The sequence below is a fragment of the Diceros bicornis genome, chromosome 24 (genome assembly GCF_020826845.1).
Source record: "Diceros bicornis minor isolate mBicDic1 chromosome 24, mDicBic1.mat.cur, whole genome shotgun sequence".
Classification (NCBI taxonomy): Eukaryota; Metazoa; Chordata; class Mammalia; order Perissodactyla; family Rhinocerotidae; genus Diceros; species Diceros bicornis.
Genome location: NC_080763.1, coordinates 14442099 through 14457684, shown reverse-complemented (window position 1 = coordinate 14457684; position 15586 = coordinate 14442099). Strand labels below are relative to the sequence as shown.

At 34.6% G+C, this 15586-nt stretch overlaps 1 protein-coding gene across 9 annotated transcripts in view; it reads right to left on the bottom strand.

Moving 5' to 3' along the window:
- FUT8 (fucosyltransferase 8) overlaps positions 1–15586 on the bottom strand; it is a 298401-nt gene that overhangs the window by 160358 nt on the left and 122457 nt on the right. For all 9 annotated transcript variants that reach the window (XM_058567138.1, XM_058567146.1, XM_058567145.1 and 6 more), the window contains one exon: positions 10683–11109. In XM_058567138.1, the coding sequence (XP_058423121.1) occupies positions 10683–10885 (203 nt within the window). In that variant the 5' untranslated portion in view covers positions 10886–11109. The remainder of the gene's footprint in view (positions 1–10682; positions 11110–15586) is intronic.

Below are 15586 nucleotides of genomic sequence, written 5' to 3'. Positions count from 1 at the left end.
AAAAAAAAAAAAGAATTTGGATTATGGAGCTAGAGTGTCTGGGTTTGAACTCCAGATCCACCATTCACAGTTATATGAATTTCAGCAAACTACTTAACTATGCTTCATCGTCTACATCTATAAAATGGGGATAATGTTAGTACTTAATTCATCGGCCTATTGTTGGGATTGAGTTAACATATATCAAGTGCTTAGAACATGCCCTGATACATAGTAATACACATTAACAGTTATTGTTGTTTTGTTGTCTTGCTGCTCCTGCTGCTAATGTTGCTATTGTTGTTGGGATAATCAAGACGCTAGGAGTAAGAGCAGAAGTTAACTGACGTCAATCATTTCCCACTGTGATTTAACACCCAATGAAATACCACATAAAACACTAAGAAAAATGCCATGAAATTATGAGTTGTGGCTCTCTTATGAACAGGATTATAAGCCATTCATTGTGTCTCTACACTGGTGGACACAGTTTTACAAAATACTTGTAAGACTATGAGCAAAGTGGATGGTTATATGTTAAGTCCAAATTCATTATGAGTTTGCTATTTTTCAAAACCTATTTTACCCTCTATCTTTTGTGTAAACCTAGATTTTCATATAATGAGTTTAAGTGGTGTTACCCTTTTTAGTGCATATGAAAAGGCAGGTTACAATATAATATCAGAGTGTTCTGTGTGTGTGTGTATAAAATATATATATATATATATATATATATATATAAAACCCTGAGTATGAAGAAGAAAATTAAGACAACATAATAAATGATGATGAAAACAGCATTCCATTCTCAATGTGCTATTCTCCTATGAAAGTTCTGTCCCCATAAAAACTAGTAATTACAATAGTGTGGAAAAAGATGTATGATCTTATGTTTCTGCGCCACATAACCAATTGCTATATCCATAAAACAGGTGCAGTAGCTAAAAAATGAATTTTCCTGCCAAGTGAGATTGTTGCTAGCCCTGCAAATAAGAGTAGGTTAATACTATTCCCACACCTCTTCCTTTCCAAATCCATGATGACTGTGGGTCATCTGAAGTGAAGGGAGGAATTTTTACTTTGTGCAACACATTTTCTGGAGATCATTTCTATGTGGAAGATTTCTAAAGCTATCTTTCTCCTTCACCTTGGCTCTTCCCTTGAGTTTTAGACTCACTTCCAACTTTCTACTGGACAAATTCAGCAACCATATCAAGTTCAATCTACCTAAATCTCATCTTGATCTCTTTTTCCTAATAGATTCACCATATCAATCAATGAGGCAAAGATTACTCTGATAATTAATTACTTTCAATCTACCGAAACTACTCCTTTCCTTCACTACCCAACTGGGGGTACAATGAGAGAAAAAGTTAAAAATTTATCAAAGGAAAACCTGAAGAACCAGCTCTTAAAAAGGGCAAGAACCAGAACATGTCCAGGGATCAAGGTACAGGAACTAATGGGGATCTCTGTATGGCAGGAACATTGAGATAAATGAACTCCAACCATTTTTCAATCCAGTACTTCTGGTTCCAAGTAGAATGTAGTATGTAATGGCAAACTCTATTCTTGCTGTAATAATGATAATAATCATAAAAATAAATAAATAAATTGCAAATATAACCTTTTTTAAAGCCATTAGAGAGGTGTGTTAAGTGCAGGGTTACATTAACCACAATTCTAGAGGACAGCAGTCTATAATTAGCCATGTTCTTACTTGGGGAGTGCTTGCTGACTCTGGGTACAGTGTGAGGCACAGGCTTGGATCCCATAGAAGGCTTGTGTGAAAATTTGGAAACTGTAGGAGCACTAAATACATACCCTGTTTTCTCCAGGGTACATCTGCTGACTTCTGGAGCTTCAAGAGGCTAGAGAGCAATTTTAAAACTGACTAAAATGTCTCATGGTATTGTGATATTATGAGATAAAGTCCTGCTTAAGGCTTACCTTAAACTCATAGCTAGTCTTTTCTTCACTATTTGTCAAATTTAGATGCTACATGGGGCAAGAGGTTAAAGAGCAAAGTTTAAAACGTCTAAAAGGCAGACTAAATTTTCTACAATATTTCAGGTCTTAAAAGAAATCCACCAAGTTCTCAATCAAAAGCATGGAAGACTTATGCCTGAGGAACATGGAAGAAACAGAGGTGAGCTAAGTTTTACTAAAAGCACAATGCAACTACGACCCAGCTCAACCACTGATTGCACTGGATTGAGATAATAAGCCCAGCAATAATACATTTCTAACAAAGAGAAGCCTCTGTAACCTCCATGGTACTTTTACACACATCTGGCACAAAATAAAAATTACTAGACATGCAAAGAGGCAAAATATCTGACCAATAATCAAAAGAAAACTCAATAGAAGTTGATCAAATGAGGATCTAGACATCATCCAGATATTAGCAGACAATATAATAGTTATATTAGAATAACTATTTAAAGAAATTACAAGAAACATGGACAAGACAGATAAAAATGGAGAATTTACAAAGAAATCAGAAATTATCAAAAAGTATCAACTGGATATTCCAGAATCAAAATATAAGAAAATTACTAATTGGGTGTGTTTAACATCAGAATGAATGCAGCAGAAGACAGGTTAAATAAATTGGAAGACAGTTCAAAAGAAAATATACAAAATGAAGTGGAAAGAGCAATTAGACTGTGAAAGACACAAAAAAGGCACGTGAGACACCATAAAAGGAAGTTTGCTAATACATGTAACTGGAGTTCCAGAAGGAGAAAAGAGAAAGAATGGTCCAGAGGCAGTACGTGAAGAGATAATGGCTGAAGATTTTCCAAAACTGATATAAGGTATCAAATCCCAGAATTAGAAAGTTCAGTGAATTTCAAGCAGAATAAAAACAAATAAAGCCCTATCTAGGCACATCATGGACAACTGTATAACACCAAAGACAAAAATTAAAGCACAAAAGTAGCCAAAGAGAAAGATACACTTCAATTAAAATTGATGACTGCTCAACAGAAACTATGAAAGCCTCGAAACAATGGAATGACATATTTAAAGTGCTATAAAAAATTATTGCCAAACTAAATTCTATACTAGCAAAAATCTCTCTCAAAAAAGAATGTTAACAAAAAATTTTTCAGAAAAAGAAAATCTAAGAGAGTTTATTGCCATCAAACTGCACTACAAAAAATACTAAAGGATATTGTTAAGGTTGAAGGAAAATGACTCAACATGGAAGAATTAAACTGCAGGAAGGAATAAAGAACATTAGAAAGCATAAATATGTGTTCAGTTATAAAGGAATATGACAAATCAAAATTATAGTAACATTAATGTACAGTTTATAACATACATTGAGTTAAAATATATGACAACAAAAAGACCAAAAGTGAATTGGGGGGTTAAAAGTTTAAGTAGGATAAAATTCTTACATTGTTCTAGAAATGATAAAAATATTAATTTAAGATAGACTGCAATAAAAAGGATGTATTTTATAATATCTAGGGTAACCATTAAAAGAACAAACAAAAATGTATAACAAACTCTATTATAAGTGGAAAAAACGGAATAACAATAAGAAAAAACACTTGATCAATCCAAAAGAAAGCAACAAAGAAAAAACAAGGATAAAAGAGAGATGGGGGGCCAGCCCAGTGGCATAGTGGTTAAGTTCACACCCTCCACATCAGCAGCTCAGGGTTTGCAGGTTCAGATCCCAGGCGCGGACCTATGCACCGCTTATCAAGCCAAGCTGTGGCAGGTGTCCCACATAAAATAGAGCAAGATGGGCACAGATGTTAGCTCAGGACAAATCTTCCTCAGCAAAAAGAGGAGGATTGGCAACAGATGTTAGTTAGCTCAGGGCTAACCTTCCTCACCAAAAAAAAAAAACAAAGAGAGACTGAGAGTGAGATAGGACAAATAGAAGAAAAAGCAGCGATGCAGTAGACTTAAACCCAGGAATTAGGGGCCGGCTCCGTGGCTTAGCGGTTAAGTGCATGCGCTCTGCTACTGGCGGCACAGGTTCGGATCCCGGGCATGCACTGACGCACCGCTTGTCTGGCCATGCTGAGGCCGCGTCCCACATACAGCAACTAGAAGGATGTGCAACTATGACATACAACTATCTACTGGGGCTTTGGGGGGAAAAAAAGGAAGGAGGATTGGCAATAGATGTTAGCTCAGAGCCAGTCTTCCTCAGCAAAAAGAGGAGGATTGGCATGGATGTTAGCTCAGGGCTGATCTTCCTCACAAAAAAAAATAACAAACCCAGTAATTATATTAAATTTAAATGGATAAAACAATTGAATAAAAAGACAGATTATCAGACTGGACAAAATATAACAAGATTCAACTCTATTCTTACAAGAAGTATTTTCAATATTTGAATTTATATTTAAATATATCTAATAAAGACATAGAGGTTAAAATTAAAAAGATGGGACAAATCTGTCATGAAAACACTAGCCAAAAGAAAGCTGGTATAGCAATATTAATACCAAGTAAATAAGACTTTATAGCCAAAAAAGTGTTACTACAGATAAATAAAGACATTCAATAATGATTAAAGGGTCAATTCAGAGAAAATAAAATAGTCCTGAATTTACAATCATCAAATGAAATAGCTTTCAGATATATAAAACAAAAGTTGCTAGAGGTGAAAGGAAATAGATCTATAACCACTGTTGGAGATTTTAACATACCTTTCTCACTAACTGACAGAACAAGCAGATTAAAAAAATAAATAAATCTATGTGAATTTAGAAAATATTAATAACACAATTAACCAATCTAACTTAATTGACATGTGTAGAAGAGCATATCTAACAACAGCAGAATACACATTTTTCTTAAATCATTCACCAACATAGGTCATTTGCTGAGCCATTTAATAAATTTCAAAGAAATGAAATGATACAGAATATTATTCCATCTGGTTGAAGAACAAACTAGAAATCAAAACCAGAAAGATAAATAGAATAGCCCCACTTACAAAGTAAGCAACACACTCCTAAATACCCTGTCGGTCAAAGAAAAAAAATCACAACAGAAATCTGAAAATATTTCTAATTGAATGACAATTAAAATAGAACATTATCAAAACTTGTGGGATGCAACTTAAAGTTGCGCTTAGAGAGAATTTTAAAGCTCTTGAGGCATATAATAGAAAAAGAAACAAAGTGTAAAATCAGTGATAAAAATCCTTTCTGGAAAACCCTTAAAAAGAACAGCAAAAAACCCCAAAGAGACTATAAGAAAGGAAATTATCAAACTAAGGGTAGAAAGCAATAAAATAGAAACAGACATACGGCAGGAGAAAAGAAACAATGAGAAATTGGTTCTTTGGAAAAGTAAATGAAATTGATAAACTCTTAGAAAGATAAAAGGAAAAAACACAAATAACCAATATCAAGAATTAAAAAGAGGACATTACTACAGATATTACAGGTATAGAGAAGAAATTAAAAAGGCACTGTGAACAAACTTTATGATAATATATTTGAAAATCTTGATAAAATAGACGCATTCCTTGAAAAACAAACCAAAACTGACATAAGAAAAAATAGAAAATCTGAATAGTCCAATTTCTATTAAAAAATCAAATTCAGAATTTAACACTTTCCCACATGTCCCCTTTTCCTCCCCAACCCAACCTCCATACCCCCTCCCCCCGACAAAAAGACTACAGCCCATACGCCTTCACTGGTGGAATTCTAACAAAGATTTAAAATAGAACAAATATCAATTTTATAGAAACCCTTCCAGAGAATAGAATTGGCCTGCATAACCTCAACATCAAAACCCAAAAGGCACTATAAGAAGGAAAAATTACATGTAAACTTGTCTTGTTAACATAGAAAAAAATCCAAAATAAAACATTGGCAAATTTAATCCAGCATCATATAAAAAGGTTAACACAAATTCCAGGGAGAAAGTATCTGATTGTCAGACTGGGAAGGCTAGGAATCTTGACTAAAAATCTCACTAAGATATTCTGACATAGGGAAGGAATATTTCCCCTAAAGAAAAATAAGATATTCTTGATAGCATAAGGAATAATGTATGTAAGGTTGCAAAAATAAATGCCATATATAATGGAAGGTTATATAGCTAGAGGGCAAGTATACCTAATATGCTGGCAACTAACAAGTAAAAAGATATCTGGCGCAAGCCAAATAAAAGTATGTAGGAAACATGGGAAAATAAGCACATGTACCTTGATACCAAAGCCAACAGATTCAATCATTAACTTAATCTATGTCAGCATCACCTCCTGTCCAGATTAAAACTGTGTTTCTCAGTTAATTTCACTCCAGTCAGGCACATGCCCCAAATCCATCTGAAAACCTAAATCTTCCTCAACCATTTTCACCATGTCATTTCTCTGCTGAAAACCCAACTATGGCTCCCTATTATCTATCAACCAAGTCTAAACTAAACTCTGGCTGTTCAGGACCACCACTATTTGACCTAACCTAATCTATTCAACATTTCTTCTGAAGATGAGAATGGTGGGTTAATATGGCTACAAATTCTTTGCAGTTCCTCCCTCCATTCCCTGAATATGGAGTGCCCCTTTGACTCACATATACTAACAGAATGTGGCAGAACTGACACTGCGACTTCTGATGCTTGGCCTCAAGAGGACTTGCAGTTTCTGCTCTTGCCCTCTTGGAACACTGCTATGGAAGAAACGTGGGCTATCCTGCTGGAGAAGCCACATGGAAGGAAACCAGCTGATGGCCCCAGCGAATCACCAAACATGTGAGTGAGGTCATCTGCAGTGCCCACCAAACATGTGAGTGAGGTCATCTGGACTGCCCAACCAGATGACTACTACAGCCACATGAGTGACCCCAGATATAACTAGAAAAACAGCCCAGCTGAGAACAACCCAAATTGAAAAATCAAGAGCAAATAAATGTTTGTTGTTTTAAGCTATTGTTTTCATTTTAAATTATATATATATACATATATAATTTTGTAATATACAAAACCACCATTTTTAAAAAGAATTCAATAAGAAAACTCCATTTTTAAAAATAGGTAACAAATTTGAATAGACACTTGACCAAAAAAGATACATGAATGGCAAACAAGCACATGAAAAAAAATGCTCAACATCATTAATCATTATGGAAATGCAAATTGAAACTATAATGAGATACTACTACAAATCTATTAAAATAGCTAAAATGAAAATAACGGACAACAGCAAGTGCTAGCAAGGATGAGAGCGACTAGAACTCTCAAGCATTGCTGATGGGAATGTAAAATGGTACTGGTACTCTGGAAAACATTTGGGCAGCTTCTGATAAAGCTACATATGCACTTAACATATGACCCAGCAATCCTATTTACCCAGGAGAAATAAAAACTTACATTCACACAAAAACTTACAGGGCAAATGTTCATAACAATTTGTTCATATCATAACTGTCAAAAATGGAAACAACCCTAACAGCCTTCAACTAGTAAATGCATTAAAAAAAAAAACAAAACACTACGATATATCCATACTGTGGAATACCACTCATCATTAAAAAGGAATTTGAAAAAAAAATGAACTACCAATACACACAATAGCATTGATGAATCTCAAGTACATTGTGCTAAATGAAAAAAGCCAGACTCAAAAGGCTACATACTGCATGATTCTATTTATATGACATTTTGGAACAGGAAAAAATACAGGACAGAAAACAGATCAGTGGGTGTCAGGGAGAGAAGGTAGGGATAGAATCTGATTCAAAAGGGTACAACAGAATTCTACAGGGAGGTAGAATTCTTCTATAAATTGTGGTGGTGGTTACATGGCTGTAAGCATTTGCCAAAATTCATAGACTTATATGCTAAAAGGAGTGAATCTTATTGTATGAAAATTATTCATCAATAAGTCAAAATTAAACACACATACAGATGCACACAAACACACAGAGCCACATACACAGCAACCTCCCATACATTGTACTCAAATATTTGTATCATTCAGAGTAATGATTTTTAAATTATTTTCCTAAATTTGTAGTACTATCAACAAAAATAGCAAAATCTAACTGGAGGGTTGGTTAACTGCTTTTAAAATTACTGTCCTGAATCTTAAAAATTGTGGTTTCAGGCTTCTGGGTTACTTTCCAATTCCAATCCATACGCCTTATCTCAAAGAAATGACCTAATTTTACAGACATCTGAATTAATCTTTGATAGTCTGACTTACGAACATAAGACATAGCAAACTGAGTACAAAATATTGCAAGAAGGGGTAAAAAACACCAATGCCAGTAGCACGTCCACTGCTCTTCCTTTTATGCCAGGGACTCTAAAATGAAATCCCTCTGGATAAAATACAAATGACCCTCGAGTAAAGCTGACACATGGGCCTAAGGAGGTTTTCTTCCCTAATGAGGGAATATAATCACTGACTTATTTTCCTGAAATTATATAACTATATATAAAAACAGGCTCAGTTGTTCAATCTGTGTTTTCAGATTGTATTTATGGTATTACAACATGACCTATTAAGTGTCTCGGCTCTTAGAAATTGTTGCTACACTTCAATGTAGTAGTTGAGAATTTAATTTCAACATGAAACAATATAAAGAAAGTGACTTAAAAGACAGAAAGATTGGGGCTGGCCCCCTGGCAGGGTGGTTAAGTTCGGCACACTCCACTTCAGCAGCCCAGATTTGCCAGTTCAGATCACGGGCATGGACCTACACCACTCGTCAGCCATGCTGTGGCAGGGACTCACAAAAAGACCCAAAGATTATTTTGCACAAGGAACAACCCATACTAAAGGCAAGCATTCCTTCATGCAATAAAAACAAGATACTTGATAGTCAGAAATACGCCAATTGAAATATCAGTATTGAAGCTGGAATTAGGAGAAAAGTAAACAATTATTTATAACTGTAAATTGTTAAGAGGCAAATTCTTTCTCGAGAAGCAAAATTCCCATGATGTAGAACAAGATTTTACTACGATCAAAGCATATTCTAAAATCAACTAGAGCAGCAGCTACTCTTGGTGATCTCCTACATGAGACTTTTAGTTGAGATTTTTGAATCACTGACTTCTCTCTGATTTCTATTCAGAGAGGCAATAGAGTTCATCAGAGCCCATGCTTTCAAGTCATACTGCCAAGATTCAAAGTTCTACCACTTGTGAAAAGCATGACCTTGGGAAAAATGATATTACTTAATATCCCTTTAATTCCTCATCTGTAAAATGATTATGAAAACAGCACCAGCATCTCATAAGGAAGTTATGGAATTCAATGAGATAATCCATGCAAAGTCTTCAGCACAGTACCTGACATACAATAAACTCTCAATAAATAATAGCTATTATTACTAACCTCTAAATTATCAATCTTTGGTTCCCATAATGAATGATTAAGACTCTACTGAAAGATCGTCTTCTCCATGATCCTCTCTGGCTCTCTCCCACATAGAAATAAAATGATATACAAATTCAAAAAGTTACCTGTCCACTTTCTAATCCCTGACTACTTTGTATCTTGCTGAATGGTACTACTACTACAAATGACAGGGATAATGTTTCATTCATTGTTGTAAAACTCTTAACACCTAGCATTGTCTTCCACATAACATAAAAAGACAAAAATAATATTATGGTGAAGAAAAAAGTTATGAAACTAACAAATGTATAGAACTGAGTCCTAAAGAAAGAGTGAAGGGCAGTGGGGGTGGGGGGGTGGGTGGGAAGACCATGGAAGTCCTCTCACAAGTCTTGAGGGTATACAACACTGCCAACTACCTTCCCCCTTCACAGAAGGCTCTTCCGCTTCCACAACACAGCTCCCTCCCCTCTCCTTCCCCAGCTACTCTGAGGGCTCTATGCACAACAGGATGTTTCCACTTTCCACTCCTCAATTTATTTGTTTCTCAAAAAGAAATAAACTTTTTTCTCTACACTACTTCCCTTAGGGTCAATTACCACCTCTGGAGCAATGACTCTCAACTCTTCATGTTCTCAAATCTTCAACCTCTATCTTGAGAGACAGCAAGCACAAATACATGATCACCTTCATATATAAAGCAAAGGAATTAAAAGATACCAGATAACTTTTAAACTCACTAACTTTGAAAGCAAATATAGAGATTATCTATGTAACACCATGTTCACTTGCTCCTTGAAAATAGAAGACTCTGTTTTTACAAACAGCTGACACCTTCTAACAGACACGTCACATTTTTTAATAGACTTAAAAGTAGCAATGATGGTAATCCTCTAGAGTCCAGATTCAGTTGTTCTATTTAAAGACGAATTTTTGTTTTTTCATTTTAATTAGTTATAGTTAGACTAACTCAGCATGTCAATCACAATAATACCTTTGTTACAGTCCACAGAATAAAAATGTTAAATGTACACTAATTTAAATCATACAAAGTTTGTATTTAATGTATCAAAATTATCAAAATGTTGAAGATAATTATAAATAAAATATAAGTACATAAATTAGACAGCATAGGTTTTTAATATTAAAATTCATATGCAAAATAAGATTTACCACTAAGGAGAAATTCTCTATGCTAAATATATAGAGATATCATTAGTATAAAAAGTACCTTACTAAGATACTTAAATATTTGCAAAAAAGCAGTTTATAGAAATTAAGCATTTTTTAATAGCTGAATGAAGGCCTGCACCTAAAAACAAAGTACAATATTTTATCACTCTTCCTTCAGTTTTTTAGAACCTACCGTAGAGATTCAGCCATTCGCCTCAAATCTTCATTTTGTTGTTTTAAGCGTTCTAGCTTTGCCAGAATCTTGGAGAGTTCTCGGCTAGAGTGATCAGGGTGGTCATTATCTCGTACCAAGTGACCACCTATATAAAATAGCAAGGTCCCCCAGGCAAAAAGAATGAGCATAATCCAACGCCAGGAACCAGTCCATGGCCGCATTTTCAGATTTTCAGTTTACTCCCCTGGCTTCCTGGAGCTCAAAGAATTGAAAACATTGTAACTGTTTCTAGCTAGTGCAAAGGTAGTAGCCTTCTGTTGTTTCAATACATGATGCTTCAGACAAATTAGTCTCTCTGGTAGTCCTGTGGTGAATCTTTCAAAGTGATCCTCCTGGTGGTATGAGTAGGAAGCTTTATTGTCCTGTGCTTCATGGGGTCTACATGCTGTGGAAAGAGTAAGAAATGTATTTAAATTATTTAGGATATGTAAAATAGCATATGCTGAGATTCATGGCGTTGAAGGAAACACATTGGTGTTGACTGGCCAACAGGCTAGCAAATAACCTAACTGCCTAATAATAAGGAAAAAAGCAAAAGCCTTTAAATCAGCACATAAAATCAACCATATACATCAGGGTTCTTTAATTTCCAGATAAATTAGTTAGTTCTAAGCCTGCAAGTCCTCTAAGCACCATCATCATTCTTCCTTCTTACATCATTGTACAACAGTTCACATATGGAGATTAAAAGATGGTATTTTTGAATAATCAAAACCAAACAAAATGTATTCAACTACATATTTTGGGCTAATGTTCTATTATCTCAAACAAAAACATGTTTTCTGTATGAGTGAATTCATTGCTACAAGATCTAATTCCATCCCCCTCCATCTCACTGCTTGGCTGCCATTACACCACTTAACTCTGCAGGTGACAGCAAATTGTCACTTTGAGGATAAATTCTAAAAGTGACATGCATATTAGCCAAGCAAATGTTATCACAGTCATTAAGCAGCTGGCAACCACTCCAAACATCACAAGCAAAGGTTCATATGGATTAGGCTAGATTATTCTTTCCTAAAATTTATTAAAAAATATCAACAATTGCAACAGAAGTCTAATAACAGTTAAATCTTAGTTATTGTGCATCTTAAACTACAAATGCATACAAAAAAATTTCTCAGGCTTGGTTATGAGTTGCATTTGTCACTTCTCCATCATTAGGCTTAGAATTCCCTTTGGAAACAAAATTTTCTCCTCAAAGAGAAAATCTGTAGTCAAAATATAACTTTAACGCCATTTCATAATTCCAGAGCTATATAAGAAAAGTCGTATCTCCAAACACAGAATTAACTGTAAAAGACAAGAAAGAAAAGACAAGAAATAGTTTCTTTTTTTGAGGGGGAGGAAGATTAGCCCTGAGCTAACATCCAATGCCAATACTCCTCTTTTTTTGCTGAGGAAGATTGGCCATGGGCTAACATCCGTGCCCATCTTCGTTTACTTTACATGGGATGCTGCCACAGCATGGCTTGACAAGCGGTGTGTCGGATTCCGGGCCACTGAAGCAAAGCATGCACACTCAACTGCTGTGCCACCAGGCCAGCTCTAAGAAACAGTTTCTACGTAAAAGACTGAATGTGACGGGCACTTGACCACTAAATAGTTACTAAAGAGTCGAGAGAAAAGTTGGAGAAGAGGCTTTGAAAACTAGAGCACAGAGCTATTTTTCTACTCTTGAACGTCAAATCTCAATTGTTTTTAAATGGTGAAGTATTCAAAAAGAAAAAACTCTCTTCAAATGAGTGTCCTAGAAACATTCTACTTCCTTCTCATTTATTCCTACACTATTTTCCTCACTGTCACTAGTTTACACTGGCTAAAACACAGAATGAAAAGAATTGTACTCACTGAGAATTGCTTGAAAACCAAGTAAAAAAGCAATAATCCAAATGAAAACTTAGTGTTTTGTCTGTTCATTTAATAACTATTCTTAAGTCTATTGAGAACATTCTTTTTATTGACTCCACTGTTCATTCTGTCTCTTTCTCAAAATCCTTTCTCAAAACCCTGCTCCTCTAATCTCAAGTACCCCTATCTACTCAGTGAAACATAAGAATAATTAAAGTCTATTCAATGTCTCAGGTAAAAGATTCAGTCATGTGAGGTCTACTTTTCATACTATACAGAAAAAATACAGACATTCAAGGCTTCCTGGTTAAAAAAACAAAAAAATGAATCCACTCTGACGGTATAAGGGACAGATTTAATTCAGTAAGTCAACAAAAGAAGTTAAATATTAACATCTGAGTTAGTAATACTGTGACAACATACGCAACACTGTAAAATGCTGTCATACCATATGGTGAACCTATAATATATCCTAGTTAATTCTAAGCTATACCAATAAAATATTAAATTTTTTTTACTTTTTCTATCATGGCAGAAGTTAGACAACTGTGACAAACAAAAGTAAAGATAGCTTTCTAAACAAGAGTCATTTAACAAATAATAAAAAGTGCTGTAACATTTTACTTAGAATTACAACAAAAAATTATCATAAATATTCAAAGCCAGCAAAAGTATAATATAACTTGAAAAGAAACAAAAGTTTACAGAAAAATTAATTTTGTTATATGTTACTAGGTTTTTATAAACCACCATCAAAAATATCCAAGATATTGGGGCCGGCCCGGTGGCGCAAGCAGTTAAGTGCGCGCGCTCCGCTGCGGCGGCCCAGGGTTCGCTGGTTCGGATCCCGGGCGCGCACCGAAGTACTGCTTGGTAAGCCATGCTGTGGCGGCGTCCCATATAAAGTGGAGGAAGATGGGCCCCGATGTTAGCCCAGGGCCGTCTTCCTCAGCAAAAAAAGAGGAGGATTGGCGGATGTTAGCTCAGGGCTGACCTCCTCACAAAAAAAAAAAAAAAAAAAAAAAAAAAAAAAAAAAAATATCCAAGATATTAAATTACTACAGTTTACAACAATATTGATATTACATGAGTTATAAAAAGTAAGAAATTATTGTAGGAGCAAAAGATGGTCATTTTCTTAATTAACAGCATCATTTTAACTCAATATTTGGAGAAAATGTTCCCTCAAACTTTATTGTTCTTAGCCAGTATTTAAAAATGGGATCAACAAAAGCAAGCCAAGCTGAAAAACAAGTCATTTTCTATGTAATTTTCCTTAGTATGGTTAAAAGAGCAGGTATAGAAAGTTTTCCCTATCCATAATGAATGCCTGCTTGCTTACTTACCTGTCTACTGTTTATTGTTTGGACCATGTCTGCTAAAATGTAAACTCCATGATTTTTGTCCATTTTGTTCACTGATGTATCCCAAGTACTTAAATCAGTGTTTGGCACTTAGTAGGCACTAATAAATATTTTTGAATAAATGAATAAGCGAATGAGTCATAAAGGATATCATACATGACATATGCTAGGATGACATATGACAGAATTTGAGCACATCAACTTCAGCTGCATTTCATGCCCCACTTAAGAAAGCACATCTGAATGTATGATTACAATAAACTGGTCTAAAAGGCCATAAGATCAGCAGTCTTTCAGCTACCTTTAACCATACCTTTACTTTGTCTTATTGTCCTCATTTAGAAGATTCACTTTGCAAAGACAATGAGATGACTGAAGAAAGTATGTACAGCCTTTGATATGAAAGCGATTCTATTTGTCAAAGAATTTATTAGTGAAAATATTTCAAATTTATTAGTAAAAATATTTCAACATTAACCACATCAGCTAATTTCTGACTAAAATTTATATAGCAGTGTTTGTTGAGATTTCTTCTCACAATGAGTTTTTTTCTTTTCACGTATTTATGAATTCAAGCCTGTTTGAGATTTACATACTACCCTTCATCTGCAGAATATTAAATAGAATGAAATGTGTCAGGCTTCCTTCCAAAAATTTAATTAGCGATACCACTTTTTTAAAGTAGTATGTATTTAAATGATTCATTTCTTTTGGTATTTACAGATTCTTTGGGTTATATTTGCTTAATGTCTCTGAAACAAAAAATACACATAATTTTTCAAAGTAATTTCTGGAATCTGTAAGTCAGAGTACATCATCAGTAAGATCAGGAGCTTTACTGGAGTTACTGTGAGGCTTAAATGAGGTTAATATATATAAAGTATTTACTATAACGCTTGGCACATAAGAAGTTAGAGTCTAGGTTCTGCTATATCATAGCTAGGTAACCTCACTGAGCTTCAATTTCTTTAGCTGTAAAATGGATATAGTACCTACTACCTCTCCCACAGAATAATGGGAAAGGCTTAAATAGAATAATCTATGGGAAGCATTTAGCACACCAGTAGCAAACTGTTATTATGTCATATATGTTAATGCTGTTACCAATAACCAACAGACGGGTGAAGTGGTTCCCTGGGAAATTAACGTGGGCCAAAGTGGTGAGAATACCAAATCTTAACCACTAGACCACTAGGCCTGGGCTTGAAGAAAAAAAAAAAATGTGCTAGGGTTTAAATTAAAAAATGAGTATGTTAAAAAAAGAGTAAAACTATAACAAAAAAATACAACTTAACGTAACAAAAAAACCCGAAAAATTTTAAAATTCTCTGGAAAGGATTAAGAGCAGACTAAGTACTGCAGAGGAAAAGTCAAGTGAACTTGAAGACAGTAATAAAAAATATCCTCAACATGAGAAAAAAAAATTTTGTAACTCTGTATGGTGATGGATGTTAACTAGACTGATTGTGGTGACCGTTTTGCAATGTATACAAATATCGAATCATTACGTTGCACACCTGAAACTAATATAATGTTATATGTCAATTAAAAAAACTATCCAAAGAGAAAATTATCCAGGAAAAAAAATCTGACGGAGGTTTGACGAAAAAGAAAATTTTAAAAGCAATCACTGTTAACAGCACTTAT